The 14,827-nt window shown below is 40.9% G+C and overlaps 1 protein-coding gene across 2 annotated transcripts in view; it reads right to left on the bottom strand.

The window, feature by feature from the left end:
* The window catches only part of sema3bl (sema domain, immunoglobulin domain (Ig), short basic domain, secreted, (semaphorin) 3bl), a 73,112-nt gene that overhangs the window by 5,453 nt on the left and 52,832 nt on the right, over nucleotides 1-14,827 (bottom strand). The window contains exons 6-16 of one of the 2 annotated variants that reach the window (XM_037772465.1): nucleotides 13,909-14,025; nucleotides 13,398-13,540; nucleotides 10,935-11,049; nucleotides 10,653-10,722; nucleotides 10,063-10,207; nucleotides 4,318-4,549; nucleotides 4,089-4,180; nucleotides 3,917-3,958; nucleotides 3,589-3,811; nucleotides 1,556-1,683; nucleotides 1-142 (exon numbers count right to left, since the gene is read on the bottom strand). The exon at nucleotides 1-142 is cut by the window's left edge and continues 5,453 nt beyond it. In XM_037772465.1, coding sequence (XP_037628393.1) covers nucleotides 1-142; nucleotides 1,556-1,683; nucleotides 3,589-3,811; nucleotides 3,917-3,958; nucleotides 4,089-4,180; nucleotides 4,318-4,549; nucleotides 10,063-10,207; nucleotides 10,653-10,722; nucleotides 10,935-11,049; nucleotides 13,398-13,540; nucleotides 13,909-14,025 — 1,449 coding nt within the window. Of the gene's footprint in view, nucleotides 143-1,555; nucleotides 1,687-3,588; nucleotides 3,812-3,916; nucleotides 3,959-4,088; nucleotides 4,181-4,317; nucleotides 4,550-10,062; nucleotides 10,208-10,652; nucleotides 10,723-10,934; nucleotides 11,050-13,397; nucleotides 13,541-13,908; nucleotides 14,026-14,827 lie in introns of both variants that reach the window. The other variant, XM_037772464.1, reaches the window with a different exon arrangement.

Here is a 14,827-nt window from a genome sequence, read left to right on the forward strand (position 1 = left end):
TGACTTCCAGGGTGATGCGAGCCAGGGTCTGTATGTAGCCATGCTCCAGGGAGCGGCAGATGTAGACGCCTTCGTCCTCGCGGAAGAGACGACGAAACAGGAGGCCCTGCTCCGCAGACATCACACGTTCGTCCAGCTTTACCTGAGTGAGGCAGAAGGAGAACGTGACTATTCTTAACTCCTCCGACACATGATAGAACAACCTATTGTTAAGATTTTAAGACATGATGCAGAAGAATTAGGGGAAGAATCAGTGACATTCACGTAGATTTTATTGTAAAATCAACATGTAGTTTTGTTTCAGATTGGACTGCGATTATCTAGTCGCTTCACTGCAATGCGGTAAAAAAGAAACATTTTACATGTTAAAGCAGCAAAGAGCTTTAATCAGTTAAGCTTTGCATGCAAAGTTGCGAGACAAGTGTTTCGAAATTCAAACAAACTCAATTGAAATTTGACGCTTTCGCTAAGAATTTGTGAATGTCGCAAATGGTTGCATGTACGAGAAATTTGCTTTTGCAGTGTATAGAACAGCTTCAAAGCCTTTTGACTATAGATGCAGCAACAAAAAATGGATTTTAAAGCCACTGTATGTAGTTTTTATGAGACTATAGCATCTTTATCTTTCCAGTTATTCTGCTGCTAGAAGTCTTTGTTTGTAAAAGAAATTCTGTGAAAATTTCAATGTGTCAGCCCATTCATCTGGCTGAAACAAATTATAAAAAAGAAATCAGGAACATTTGGGCAGAGAGCATGTAATCCACTTCAGAGCATGAGAAACTAAAGAGGGCGAACGGGCTCTTTGTACTGTTTTCTCAGCTTGAATTGCAACAGCAAGAATGTACCATGAAATCCAGTCACTGTTAGTTTTTACTCTTTCTCTGTCTTTTGCTTTTCTCTGATTCTCTCTCTCTTCCCTTTACTCCACCCCAAGCCTCTCCTCTATTCACTCTATTAACCTCCTTCCTCCCCCCTCTTCAGATTCCATCCCTCTGCTTGTCGAACTATCCCTCCGTGCCAACACAAACATGGCAGCCTCATCAGCTGGAGTGGCAGCCAAATGTTTATTTGCAGGGAAATGGAGAGGGGTGGTAATGCCTTAATACTTGCATGGCTGACCGAGGCACTCGGTTAAGCTTGGAGAAACACCCTCAAACAAATGAACGATTACTGTGGGTGTGAGCAGAATCATTCTCTAAGTAGCGCTTTAAAAAGGACTTTGCAGCACTGTGTTTAAGCCACAGTGGCTGGTAGACATTGAGTGACACTTAAGCGATCAGTGGCATGTGGTCAAGGTTTGGATTCACTGTTTATCCAGGAGAAAGAGTGGTTGTGCGTTTCCCTTTGAAATATAACTGCTTAATTTCAACCATATGTCAAATGGCTGTCAAATGTGTCAACCATGTGCCAAATTCACACGCAAATCTCACTTTTAAAGGCAGTTACTCCGCCACCGTTGGCCAGAAGTGTCATTCTTCCCCTCATCTGCTTCTCAAAAGCGTCCCCGCCTCCCTCCCAACATTTTTTTCTGATGGCTATTTACTCTTCATCTTACCTCGACCTTGCGGTCGTCGCGTTGGATGATCCAGGTAACAGTAGCTTGTGGAGAGCGAGGAACACACTCCAGGAAGGTGCTGTTGTTCTCCGTCCCGTACACCACCCTGTCTTCTGTCACATCAACGTCTTCTGGTTGAAAGAGAGATGATTTGAAAGAGTGTAAACGGATGAAGATGAAGACTGACAGTCTGCAAAGCACTACAGTAAAGGTTAGATCATCTTACTGACATATATACATAAAGTAAGCATCCACCAAGTGCTGTAAGCCTAAAATCCTCTTGAGTAACATGAGTGAGTGCAGCCCGTCCACACATCCCCAACTGAATCAAGTGGTGAAGACGTGCAAGTCAACAAAATAAAAGATAATAGCCAGTCAAATCAAATATCTGACAAAACCATTCAACCAAATAGTTTGACATTTCAGGAACTACACCTATTTGCTTCCTTGCCGAGAGTTGGATGGGAAGATGGTTACCAATCTCAGTTCAGTGCATGTTTAATAAGAAGTTAGACCCAGGCCCAAGCCATTTAGCTTAGCTTAGCATAAAGACTGAAAACAGGTGGAAACAGCTAGCCGGGCTCTGTCAGAAGGTAAAAACATACACCTATCAGGAAGTCACTGCTCCCAGCCAAGAAATAGTCCCACATTCAAACGCAATTTGTAATTTTAACACTTCAGTTTTTGCATGGATATAAATAGTGTTAATTATTGTGTTTTAAAGGTGCTTTTAGGCAGATCTCTTTACACCTGTTTGCAGTCTTTCTGCTAAACTAAGCTAACAGGCTGTTGGCTTTACCTTCATATTTAGCATGCAGACATTAGAGTGGTATCCATGTTCTAATCTAACTCTCGGCAAGAAAGCAAAAGGAAAAAAAAAGAAAACATTTCTGGAAACGTCAATCCCAATACCTACAATGCACTGTACACAAAGAAAGCTACAATCTGAATTGCAAAACACATATATAAGTGTGATTAGGAGACCCAGTTAGTAAACCAGGCAGTATTTTGCCTGTATGTGCCTTGTGAAAAGTTCCCTTGTCATGTGAGTACACATTTAGAACAAATCTCTAACATCTAGTGAACGTCTGAAGTTAGCACATGAGAACACGTGTCTCTGGGAGTTTTACTTCAACAACAACTTGACACCTTGGCACAAAGAGAACTATGGGTTCATCCAAAGGCCTCGAGGGATTTATTTAATCACCTCAGCACCATAAATACACTCAGATGAGCAAACACATATCCTTTCTTCTCTCTCTCTCTCCACAGTCTCGTTTTTCTCTTTTTTTGTCTGTCTTCACACTGTTTCTCACCCTCACCTGCACATCTCCTCATCTCCTCCCACTCATTTGCCTTTCTACTTTTTGTTTGTTCTTACTTTTCAAATGATCGCTGATGGCTTTAGATAACCTCAGTTTGAGTTTATCTGTCAATCTCTCAACTCTCAGCTCTCTCTCTTTATCTCTCTCTCTCTCTCATACACACACACTCACTATCATCTTTCATTTAATCCTCTTACCGGGATTCTTAAGAATCAATGATGGCAAAAATATGGAGTCTCACACAGCCCAAAAAGATGCACAATCTGGTGAGAAATAAGTACAAGGTTGTGCTCTACATGCACTGAATGTGTAGTGTGTAAACAGACATGTGTTGGTGAGGACCTAACATGTATTTCCTGTCTAATATACTGTACAACATCTGTCTTACACAGCCTAAATAAACTGCCAGACTTGTACGAATCTGACTTCTCACATAAACACTCTTTGGCTTTCATCCTTAGAGAGATTGTAATCGACCCTTACAGACACAAACATGTGCTGTACATACAATCTTCACTCAAACACAGGTTGGCACATGGCCAACAGCATCTTCCGCTGGACATCCCTGGAGGTGTTTACAGACTCACAGACAGTATACACCAGAGTGGCGACAAGACTCCAGGAAGTCACCGCACAAAACCAAGAATAGTCCAGCATCATGAACAAAGGAGGCACAAAAGAAGGGTTTAAGAAGGTCATCACACTTACCACTATTCTGATCCATGCACTGCAGCATGGGGTTTGCGTGCCTGATGTCCTGTCTGCGATAGCGACGTTTGCTGTTGGGCATGTAGCGTGTGCACAAGGATCCATCCCAGGCGCAGTAAGGGTCTCTGGCTAGGCAACACTCAGCGCACGCTTTCCCATAAGTCTCACAGCGATGAAGCTTCACTTGCACCACACCTGCTGGAGAGCCCACATACAGGGCTTGCTGTTTGAAGTCATGATGAGAGGAGAATAAAAGGAATGGTGTTGGTAAAACAGCTGGTTTAAGTTTATAGCATGAAAGGTAGTATTTACAGTCATATTAACTTACCCTTTTTACGGATATGTCCATCGATGTAATTGGAGTTGGCACCTGTAATAATGAAAATGATTAACCTCAGGTATTTCACAGTGTGTGAAAAAGCTGACATTTAGAAAGGTGTCGGATTCAAGAATATAATCTGTATTAAAGAGAATTAGACACTTGATGGAGTAAAACTTACTTTGAAGACTTGTAGCTCCTCCAGTGTGACCTCCTCTGTCTCCAGGCTGTTCCCACTGTGCAGGGCAATGACCTTCAACACTGTGCCAACGTCTGAAAGACACAAACACACACTATAAGCGACAAAGTTGACAGAACAGGAACAGAACGTCTACATGTTATCGCAAATTCCTCTCTGCCACAAGCATCCAATTTCCCCACAGGGCTCAAATACTTAATAATCCTGTTACCTGTGCCGATGAACATGACGTCATACTGCCCGTCCTCTGCCTCGACCCGGTCCACCACGATTTGTTTCAGCTTGTAAGGAATGTTGGCCTTAACAAGCACAGGCTGGCGCAGGGCGGGAAACACCGGCCGCCACATCAACGGGTGGCTGCGGGCGAACTGCAGCACTGAATCAGGGAAGTCCTTCGTGCTGCCAAATTCTCTGCCTGGCTGGTTGGTGATTTTACTAGGGCACTGGAGAGGGATGAGAAAGATGTGGAGAAACAAAGGCAAAGGGAGACGGGTTATTAAAAAAATTGGTGACACGCTACACTGAAAGAGAAATAATGGGTAGAGGCAGGGATAGACAAACAGAAGCAAGACAGAAGAACGCTACACGATTCTATATTCCCATCATTTCCCGCCATTGGAGGTGTGTTTTCCCAATGAAATGTGGTCTAATTATGCTCTTAAAGCCTTTTCAAAGAACCTTCATTAGCAGTTTTATTGTGCCTGAAAACTTTGGATGAACGTTCAAAACCACAGTTGTAAAGTTATGTGTTTGGAAGCAGATCTGTAGAGGCAGAGTTTGTTGTGGTTAAAAATCCTCCCATTTGTGCCACTGTAGTCACTCCAATAACTAAGAGGTTTGAACACTGTCCAGATAGATCATGTATGTGAACCCTTTGGGTTTGCTCACAATTCAGATCAGCAATTCTTTGCAAAAAAGCCAAAGTCTTTTGTCACGCATAGCTACTTTTTTTGCAGGTCTTAACGCAACTTCGAGTAAGAAAATGTCAGCCGTTCTAATCAGAAGTAATAAGCTCGTCATGAGTGATGGCTTGTTTGTCCGTTCCAAACTGTCACTTAATTCACGGTTCTCTGAAACTCTGGGAAGCTCTTCTTGTCACAATTAGAGGATGATGCAATTTTGTGAAATTAAGATCAAGGACTGCAGCGATGGAGAGAGAAGGGCGGATGTCATCTTTGCGGAGCTCCTGTCTGGGTTCACAAGACTCAAAGCTAGTCTTATTTGTCAAAAGGACACAAAAAGGAAGAATAAAAAGGCTTCTACTGGGGTTGATTTCAAGACTGTCACTTGGAAATATACCGGAGAGCTGTGAGATCAGATTAGCTGCTCTGTGGTGAATGATAATTTGGCTTTGAAAAGCTTTGAAATACTTTGAAATTACTTATTAAAAAACTAAAAAAAACATAATTTTCAACCCTAGTCTCCTAAAAAATTACGTTCCCATACAACTAAACTGTATCCTCAATTATGTTTCAAGGGAAATAGTAGTTTTAAACAGTGTTAAACGCGTGGTTAACGTTGTAAACTGAAACAAAACAAAACAAAAATGCAACAAAACTACTTGATTATGTTTAGGCAACAAAACAACTTGGTTAGGTTCAGTAAAACATCATGGTTAAGCTTAAAATAAGTATGTTTGTTACGTTATTAAAGCTACAGACGTAAATTAAAATAAATCAAGGTTGACTCTTGGTTTCACATAGGACACTAATCTCCTGGGTGAAAGTCCTTTGTTTGTTTGACCCATCCATCCACCTAGACCTCCTCCCTATGCAGACCTCTGTGGACTATGATTTGAAATGTATTTGAACAACTGTAATCTCTGAGAAAATACGCTCTCCTCGAATTGTAATTGACAATGCAGTTACATTACGTTGCATGGCAATGTCATTTTTAAGACACCAGGCTGTCATTTCATGAAGGGGGAAGTTGGGATGAAAAGGAGATGTGGGTGACAGAAGCTCTATCAGTAAAGAAAAGTAACAGAGCAGCAGTGACTGCCTAAAATGAAAGCATATGTCAAAGTCATGAGCTGACAAGTATCATAAACTAAAGCTGAGAAAAGGGACGAATTTGACTGAGATTGAGACGAGATTCTTGAGAGAGCCGTTAGTCATTGGGCCACTTATAAATCTCGTGGCCTGATATTGCTATTCCAGACTGTACTTCCATATGGTAGAAATATTGTTACTCCTGCTTATCACAACAGTAACTGATACACACAATAGCCCTATAATGGTCTGGATGCAATTTCAGAGCGGGGACCTGAACTGTGCAGCGACGTTAGCCTCAATTCTGCAAAAACTATTGATGTATAGAACATTCCTCTGAGAATGATTTCTAAATGGTGTCTATTACAATTTATTGCAGAAGGTGCAGAATGTGTAAGCAAATCTAACCTCAATTCTTCAACTCCCTAACTATAAATGTTTCCGAAAAAGTGTACATTTTTTTACTTTTTGATTTTTTACAATAAGTAGTGCATAAATTGTGATGTTGTATAATTCCTTTAGGAGCTGAAGGGACTAGAATATTTCCTCAACATTCATACTTGTGCAGCTCCCAATGCCCATCCATGACATGTCAGCGTTTTAAACTGCTCGCTAAACTTCTCCTCATCTGTTTGCACAGCACATACTATAAAGCCTTAACTGGAAGAGCTCCAAAAATCTGCTGTCAACGCATCCAAACTTTGGTGCAGCAAGTCGACTGCTTTCAATCTCCAACTGAGAGCCAAGTGAGACTTAACGAGAGAGAAGAGGTGAGCGTGTTTGGCAGACTCCTAATCACGCCCGTTATTACTGAGTATGTGCATGCGTTTGCATGTATGTGTGTGAAGCACAGTATGCATTGTGTAAGCCCTAAGGTATTGCATTTGGGAAATTGCTCCATTATAACAAACAGACCCAGCAGAGGAGAGAAATGAGATTAACTGAGGTTCAAATCCTGGAAAGTGACTTTCGTCATTTCTAGATCAACCTCTCTAATCTGGTTTCACTCCTGTCAAACATGAACACAACAGAAACCGTTGTGATTTACAGTGTAATTATTGTATGAATCAGGTGCCAATAAAAAACTCACTGATTCCTACTGGTACTTAAATGTAGGTGCAGTGGAAAAAACAACACTATGGGGAAGGAGGGAGTGTGCCTTGTTTGCAAACAGACATATAAATAAGTTAGCAGAAGCCTCTGTTTGAATGAAGAACATTAATTATATCATGTAATATAATACAGTAGACTGTATATAAGAAGTGGACGTAGTCACTGTTACATCAACAATTGGTTTGTGAACTGCTGTTTTAAGGCCTTGAGTTTGGCATTTTGGCCGTCGTCATCTTGGTTATTTGGAACCAGAAGTGACACAAGAGGGTGGAGCTAAGTACAATCGTACGCTGAATAAGACATTTTTAGGTAACCGAAAAGGTTATAATTAACTTTCATTAACAGAAAACATACTGTGAAAGGGTTACAGTTGTAAGAAGAAAACACGGACAACTCCCAGACCGGACAACGCCGTGGTAGCGACCTGTCAATCACAAGGTAGCCACGCCCTAAAGCATCCCCTGCTTTATGGTCTATTTCACTGTAATGGGATCATTATTTACTAAATGAACATCATGCTGTATTGAAGAAGACCTGAAACTAGCAATTGAGACCATAAACTCAGGGTAGAGGTAATAAATTAAGGGAGAAGTAGGCTCCTTTTCTCATAGACTTCCATACAAACAGACTTTTTCTTGCAACCAGAGGAGTCGCCCCCTGCTGGATATTAGAAAGAATGCAATTTTAAGGCACTTCCACATTGGCCACATTTCTCAGACCCGGAGGTTTCCCACTGTGTAATATCCTATCTCAAACCAAAGAAGGCAGTTGACGATCCCTAAACAGACAGTTCTCAATCGGGCAAAGGATATTTAAGTTCAACATCTAAAGCCTTTAGGGTAAAAATAGGCACTTGAGCATACAAGACACTTTAAATCTCATTTAAACTGTCATTGCAGGCAGGAGGCAGAAAATATGCAGATGATGCTCTGATTATCCAGGTGACAGCGTAATAAAGTAATGTTCATTTAAAACAGGCCGAAACAGTAATTTTCATGTCAGAAATCAATCCAAGAGAAACACCCAGGTATCGTTCATCAAGGATAAAATCAATCTGGTAGCAACCTAAAAGCTTGATGAGGGATTTATGATGAAAATAGATGTCAGTCTGGATGACGAATAACAAAGTTCAGTCTAGGTAGGATTATTATTAAAGCTCCAGTAAATCTGCAATCCAGACCATAATTTTCTCCATTACAGAATGAGTTCTGACAACAGTGATATTTCAATCCAAGATAAATATCTACATGTAGGGAGGATAAATCCACTAAATCTCTCTAATATGAACTGGACTTTTTTCCATTCCTTTGAGAGTTTTGACAGGTTAGTAAGAAGACATGATGAATATTGAAATGAAAAATCCAGGAAAATAAAAACTTTAATATTCTGTCTGGTGCAAGTGAGGCTAACAAATCTAGGTCATTATAAAATATGAAAGTAATAATTTTACCAGGGTGAAAATTCTCCAGCTAAACATCCAGGACATGAAGTCTTTCTTCATCAAATGAGTTTTGATGAATATTTCAATGGGAAAGAACTTGAAGCAGAAAGCAACTGTCACCCTCACCCTCTTCTCTCCTTCCCATCTGTGCCTCTTCATCAGCCTACTCCGAGTCATCACCCTTTTCCCTGTTTCCTCTCTTCCTCCCTTTCCTCCTTCCCTCTCTCTCTCTCTTACACTCTCAGTTTCGGGCCAATACATTCCTGTTAATCAGAGAGTCAGCGGAGTGAAACCACAGAGGTGTCTGCTCTCTTCTCACATTATTCATATTCCTTCTGCCTCCATTCGCCCGCCTGCACTCTGGTAATGAGGGGGAATTACGCTTGTAGCGTTATTGTGTGCATGTGTGTTGCCTTACATGCGTGTGTTTGTGTGTATAACTAGACTAAGTTACAGTGATGTGGTTGAGAGAACATGACAGAGCTCCGCTGGGAGTCAGGAGGTAAACCAGGAGAAGGACCTGTACTGTGTACAGTCAGCACAGCTGCACTACCACATACAGTAGTTTACTTTACAGATATGGAAACTTTCTACGCCTCATTTTTCATGTTTTTATCACCCTCTCTGTTCTAGCACACACAGTAGGCCTGAGTAATCCTAAGAATTACATTCGTACACAACTGTATTACATTAGCTAAATATGTTCTGGGAAAAATGCAATGACTGCCATCCACATTATGTGTGTAGAAAAATGAATCCACTGGACTTCTTTCAACTTTTATGGGAAATACTTTTCTTGGTGAGGTCACTACAATCACTAACCTATTGTTAAATGAATAAAGTGATCCTGAAGTGATTTAAGTACTGGCATGATAGTGTTTGGCCTATAAGGTACACCTATCTGTAGCTAAGACAAATGCAAAGTTCATATCAGCATTCAAAACAACTCTGAGGTTCCTGACCTGCTGACTGTATTTCAGAAATAGTGACTTCTGGTGTTTAATTTCATGTTACTATAACCTATAACATAAGTATCTGGGTCTTGTCTTCAATCAAGTGCCAAAAAAGGAAAGAAAAAATAAGTCTGGACATCCAATAATTGACATTGTTTATACAGTTTACCAGCTTTTTTTTATAGGACTGCAGATTCTAGAGAAATATAAAACGGTGTGTCATCAGCATATGAAGGAAGAAGAAGAAGAAAGGTATTTTATTAATCCCCGAGGGGAAATTCAATTTGGGCAGGGCAAGTTATGTTTCTTTATAATGTGGCCAAGCAGAAGCATGTTTTATTGGAAATATTGTGGTCATAGAAAGTACAGTATGGTGAAGGTACACTAAAGTTGGGCAACCTAAAACATTTGAGTAAATTTAGGATTAGTGGTGATATACTTTTTAAACAATCACTCACCACGCCTGGTCTTGGATAAGGGACCCTGCCTTCGTAGGCCCCCCACTGGTAGTCGGGGCTTTCTTTATGGGCGAAGGGTCCGTTGAATGCTTCTCTGATGTCAGCCATACGGTAAACACACACGGCAAAACCCTGGAACACATTACTGTGGAGGAGAGAGGGAAGATATACAGTTAAACATTTCCACAAATAACTTTATTATTAGGATTCAATATTTGACAAAAATGTGTGCAGATTCAGTTACATTTGCAAGCAACATGAACTTGTAAGAGATAAATTGAAAAAAAAGGCAAAAAATTAAGTCAACAGTTTTGATTTTTAAGTACTTGGATCCATGATAGTTTTAATGATTCCCGAACATTTCAGGGATATACTGCATGTGTGAAAAGGACTTAAGTCAGGACACAGATTCAACCTTCCAGTGGTCGGAAACATTATGGTATACACTTCCTTTAAATCAAGGAAAACCACAACTGAACAAATAAATTCAGTTTAATTTCTCTGACGAACTCCAAGGTAGAAAATATGAATGTAAAGTAAGGCAGAATATTAGATAACCCGTAAAAACATAAAGCTTCATGGTTATTCACCTGATGGTGCTGAAGATTGCATAAACATCTGGGTTCCTCTCATCCTTGGTCCTCAGCAGGAAAATATCCTCTGTTTTATATAGAAAAAAAATCAATGCCATTTAGTATGTGTGTTCATACAGTATAATGTGTGGATTTGTGCTCCTATGCATTTTGTTTGTGGAAGAGAACAAGTAGCGTATGTGTAGATAGTCTGTGTGTGCATCTGTACGGGAAATGCTGCTTCATGCGTTCAGGTGCAAAAGCATAACCTTGATAAAAAGAGGTTTGTGTGTATCTCACCCAGTTGGTTGAAGTGTGTGTCGATGCCGTGAGGTCCTGGTACAGAGCAGACCAGTCTGGCTTTGATGAAGGTGCTCCACTTGCTCACCAGCACTCTCTGGCCACCGACATCATTCTGGCAGAAAAGACAGGACACACAATCTATAAAACACAGCTGCATATTCATTTCCAAATTTCTACAATTTAATTGTTTTGGCTCTGTACTCGAGCACACTGGATTTGGATTGAAACACTGAGGTTACGGCAGCTTTAAGGGTGTTTGAAGTGGGTAAAACAGTGTGGGACTTGTAGCCCTTTTTTTTAACATTGTACCCCAATTTTAGGACAATGCAGCAGGATAATGAACTCAAACTTAAAGACAAGGCAATCAAGGGATTTTTGGAGGCAACAGTGTGTCACATGACCTCCATCCAAGTAATCATGTAGTGCACCCATTTCGATTGTTATCAGCCAATTGAATGGACGTTATCATTGGTTATCACAACCATTATAATGCTTCAGACTGGCCAAACTTAACGCTGTGAATTAAGACAAGTTTAGGCAACAAAACTACTTGGTTAGGTTTAGGAAAAGATTGTGGTTTGGGTTGAAATAAGTACGCTACATTTGTAACGTAATTTGAGTACTTGGTGTTAATTAAGTACGTAAGTTACGAAATAAATGTACGGTAAAATAACTCAACTTTTGGTTTCACACAGGACACGAACAGAGTTCTCCTGGGTGAAAGTCCTGCATTTGTTTGATCGAGCCATCCACATCTTATCTTCACTGCGCAGACTTTGTCACTCTTTATGCTACACCACCTGACTTCCTCCTTTGCTCACGTCAGAAATACTGAGGCCACTAGAGGTCGGCATCTTCTTCTTGTGTTCCTATTTGTGATCGACCATGTGATTAGATAATAACGGCCTTCTGAACCTTCTAGTAGGTGTAGCAGGCCCCTTCTAACCCATATCTATGAGGCTGATAACTGCTGATAACGCCCATTCAATCGGTTGATTCAAGGGTGTGTATTTCACTGTTGAAGACCAGAGTGAAGGCAAAAATGCCTTGAAAGAAGCAGGAAGTGAAGATAGCGCCTAAATTTGCTGGAGAGATGTGAGCACAGTCCCTTGTCTTCTGCAGACAATAAATGTGTAGGGACTCTAGATACTAGATTCGGAGGGAGTGTATGCATGTGTGTGACCTTCACTGTCCCTTTTTCTATGTGTGTAAGTGTGCATGCATCTACATTTTTGTGCGTGTAAGTGTGATGAGGATCAGCTCTGCGATAATTGGCTTCTTGGCAAGAAGCACCACAGGGGAAGTGATGACAACTATCCAGATTTGCCTGAGGGGGAAAAAGAAGGCTGGAGAGGAAATACTATAATATGCGTGTGCAGGGAGACAAAGAGAGACAGATGGAGAGAAAGAGGAGTAAGAGAGAGGAGGGAGACGAGGGTGACAAAGAAAGTTTTAATTTGAAGGTTTAGGTGGGATTATGTCTGAGAAGTTTGTGCAAACTTTCTGTCTAACAGTCTCTAAGGAAATACACAGCTGTGTGCATTTGCGTGTATTCTTTTACGCATGCCTATGTCTTGCGTATGGTGCCCACAGCACACATATGGCTTTCTAAGACAAATCAATGCGTGAAAGAATGTGAGCAAGCGTGCAGAGCAGATGGGGATCACAGTTGACCAATTGACAGCTGTGTGGGTTTTGGGAGGGGAGAGAATTCATAGGACTCTGGATATCACGATCACGATCCTTCACAGTCCTTTGGGGAAATGGAAATATTTGATTGCTCCAAAAGCCATTTGTCTTTTCCACGGAAGGGTTTGGAGCTGTCACACTAGCAGGATAATCCCATAAAACTATTACCTCCTGTCCTGGGAAGCAGACATTTGTATGTGACCATGTAGAAAAGACCCCTAAATCAAATTACTGTCTCTTTTCAGCCCACTTGTTCTCCGTATTGGTGTTCTCATTTAACCCTCTTCCAGTGGACTTCAGTGGGAGAGTGAAACTATTCATCCGACTGAAAGGTCTGCTGGAGACTCAAAATTTAGGACCTACAACGGATTCTCCAGAAAACAAGAGAGCCCAAAAGGATTCCCAGACTCTCCCAGATCACGACCTCTTCCTCTAGTGAAACACCCCTGCAGATGTCTCATTCCTGAGACTGGATATTTGTACGGCCATAAGGAAGAGCATTGTGTAGCTCACCTGACCATCTGGCTTCACTCATTACAACCTGCCAACAGATAATCTCTCAATCTTTCTATGTCCATATGTATTCAGCTGGGGTTTTTTGATTACCCTGAGTGAGTGGGACGTTGTTTCTGGAGAACTTTCTGTTGAGTTTTTCATACATTTTTTTTTACATGGCATTACATCTACATGGCTGGATACCAGTTGCCTGTTGCAGGCATGCATTGTCAAAAAATGAATGTGTACACATAAAGAGTTTCTAAAGTGCCTCACCGCACACACTCGTCCGACACGTGTGTGTATGGCGCCCTCCCTGTCTCCGGCCTCCGTGGCCTTCTCAGTGAAGAAGAAATACACCTTATCGTTGTCTCTGTCGTCGTTGTCTGGGATGAGGTGGGCAGCGATGAACTTAGGGTCTGCAGAGGAAGAGGATGGAAAGAGAATTTGAGAATTTTAGTTGTGTTTTGTGCTGTAAATAAGTCAAGGAGATTTCCTGCAAAATTTGACACAAAAAATCAAATGAAACATAGATGGTTTGCTTTTCATGATCATACTAGTGTCCCAATGTTTTTTTTATTTTTGAATATGAATATCTTATCATATAGCACGTTCAATATTACATGCTTATCTTATATTTCAAGTAAAGTCCACTCACACACAAAATACATGCACAAAATATAAGTGGTTTAATTAAGCATTATACTATGGGCTGGGGAAACTGGCTGGTTACATTGTGTTATTTCTGTATTGATAGTAACAGGTTAATAAACCAGTGAAACATTACCGTGGAGAAGTTTCTGGTCTGTCTCTGTCCTCATGGTGGAGCGACCTCCCATACTCCTGAAGATCACAGAGTCTCTACCCAGGAAATCCGCAGTCAATCCTGTATACAACTCTCCACCTATAGAGAGGCAGGGACGGAGGAGATGGGAGACAGAGAATACGGTTACAAGAGAGAGAAAGAACAGATGAGTACAACAGGAAAGACAGACGAAGGGCTTAGAGAAAAAGAAGAAGGAAATGAGTAAATGTAAAGAAACAGCAGCAATAAAGGGAAAGGGATTGGGGGAAATAAAAACGTTGGCACAGAAGAACAATAAGGAAATCATAAGCGACGGAGAAAAGGTTCAGGCAAACGAGGAAGGGAAGGAAAGAGGAAATCGAACCAATCCAATATAGAACACACCGGGAGAGTAATCTGAAACATACTCCATATACAGTACATCCTCCACTGAGACCATCAGCATGGACTCAGATTAAATTTCAACAACTCAGAATATTGATTTTCCTCCAAATAGATATAAAATATTTCCTGTGGCACGTCGAGTAAATGAACCCTGGAAAAACCTTCAGGGTTATCAGCTAGACAGCAACCTCAGCTAGCTTGGAGACAGAAATCCCTACAACACCGGTCGGATAATGAAGAATTATGAGAGAGAGGAGAAGAAAATTTGTTTTTAAAAAAACACAACTATTTTTTATTTATTTATATCATAGTGACCAATGTAGAAAAGAAATCAGGCCATAGACGTGATCTCATTGGTGTGAATTAATTCTTATCTTATCTCATTTGGCTGCAATAATGCTATTAGAAACGCAGACGCCGTTCTTTACCTCACAAACAGACGCAAACACACACAACTCCAGCTCATGCTCACACAAGCAAACATGAGCAGAGACACGTACTCTAGATACAGTAATTG

The sequence above is a fragment of the Sebastes umbrosus genome, chromosome 6 (assembly GCF_015220745.1).
Source record: "Sebastes umbrosus isolate fSebUmb1 chromosome 6, fSebUmb1.pri, whole genome shotgun sequence".
Lineage (NCBI taxonomy): Eukaryota > Metazoa > Chordata > Actinopteri > Perciformes > Sebastidae > Sebastes > Sebastes umbrosus.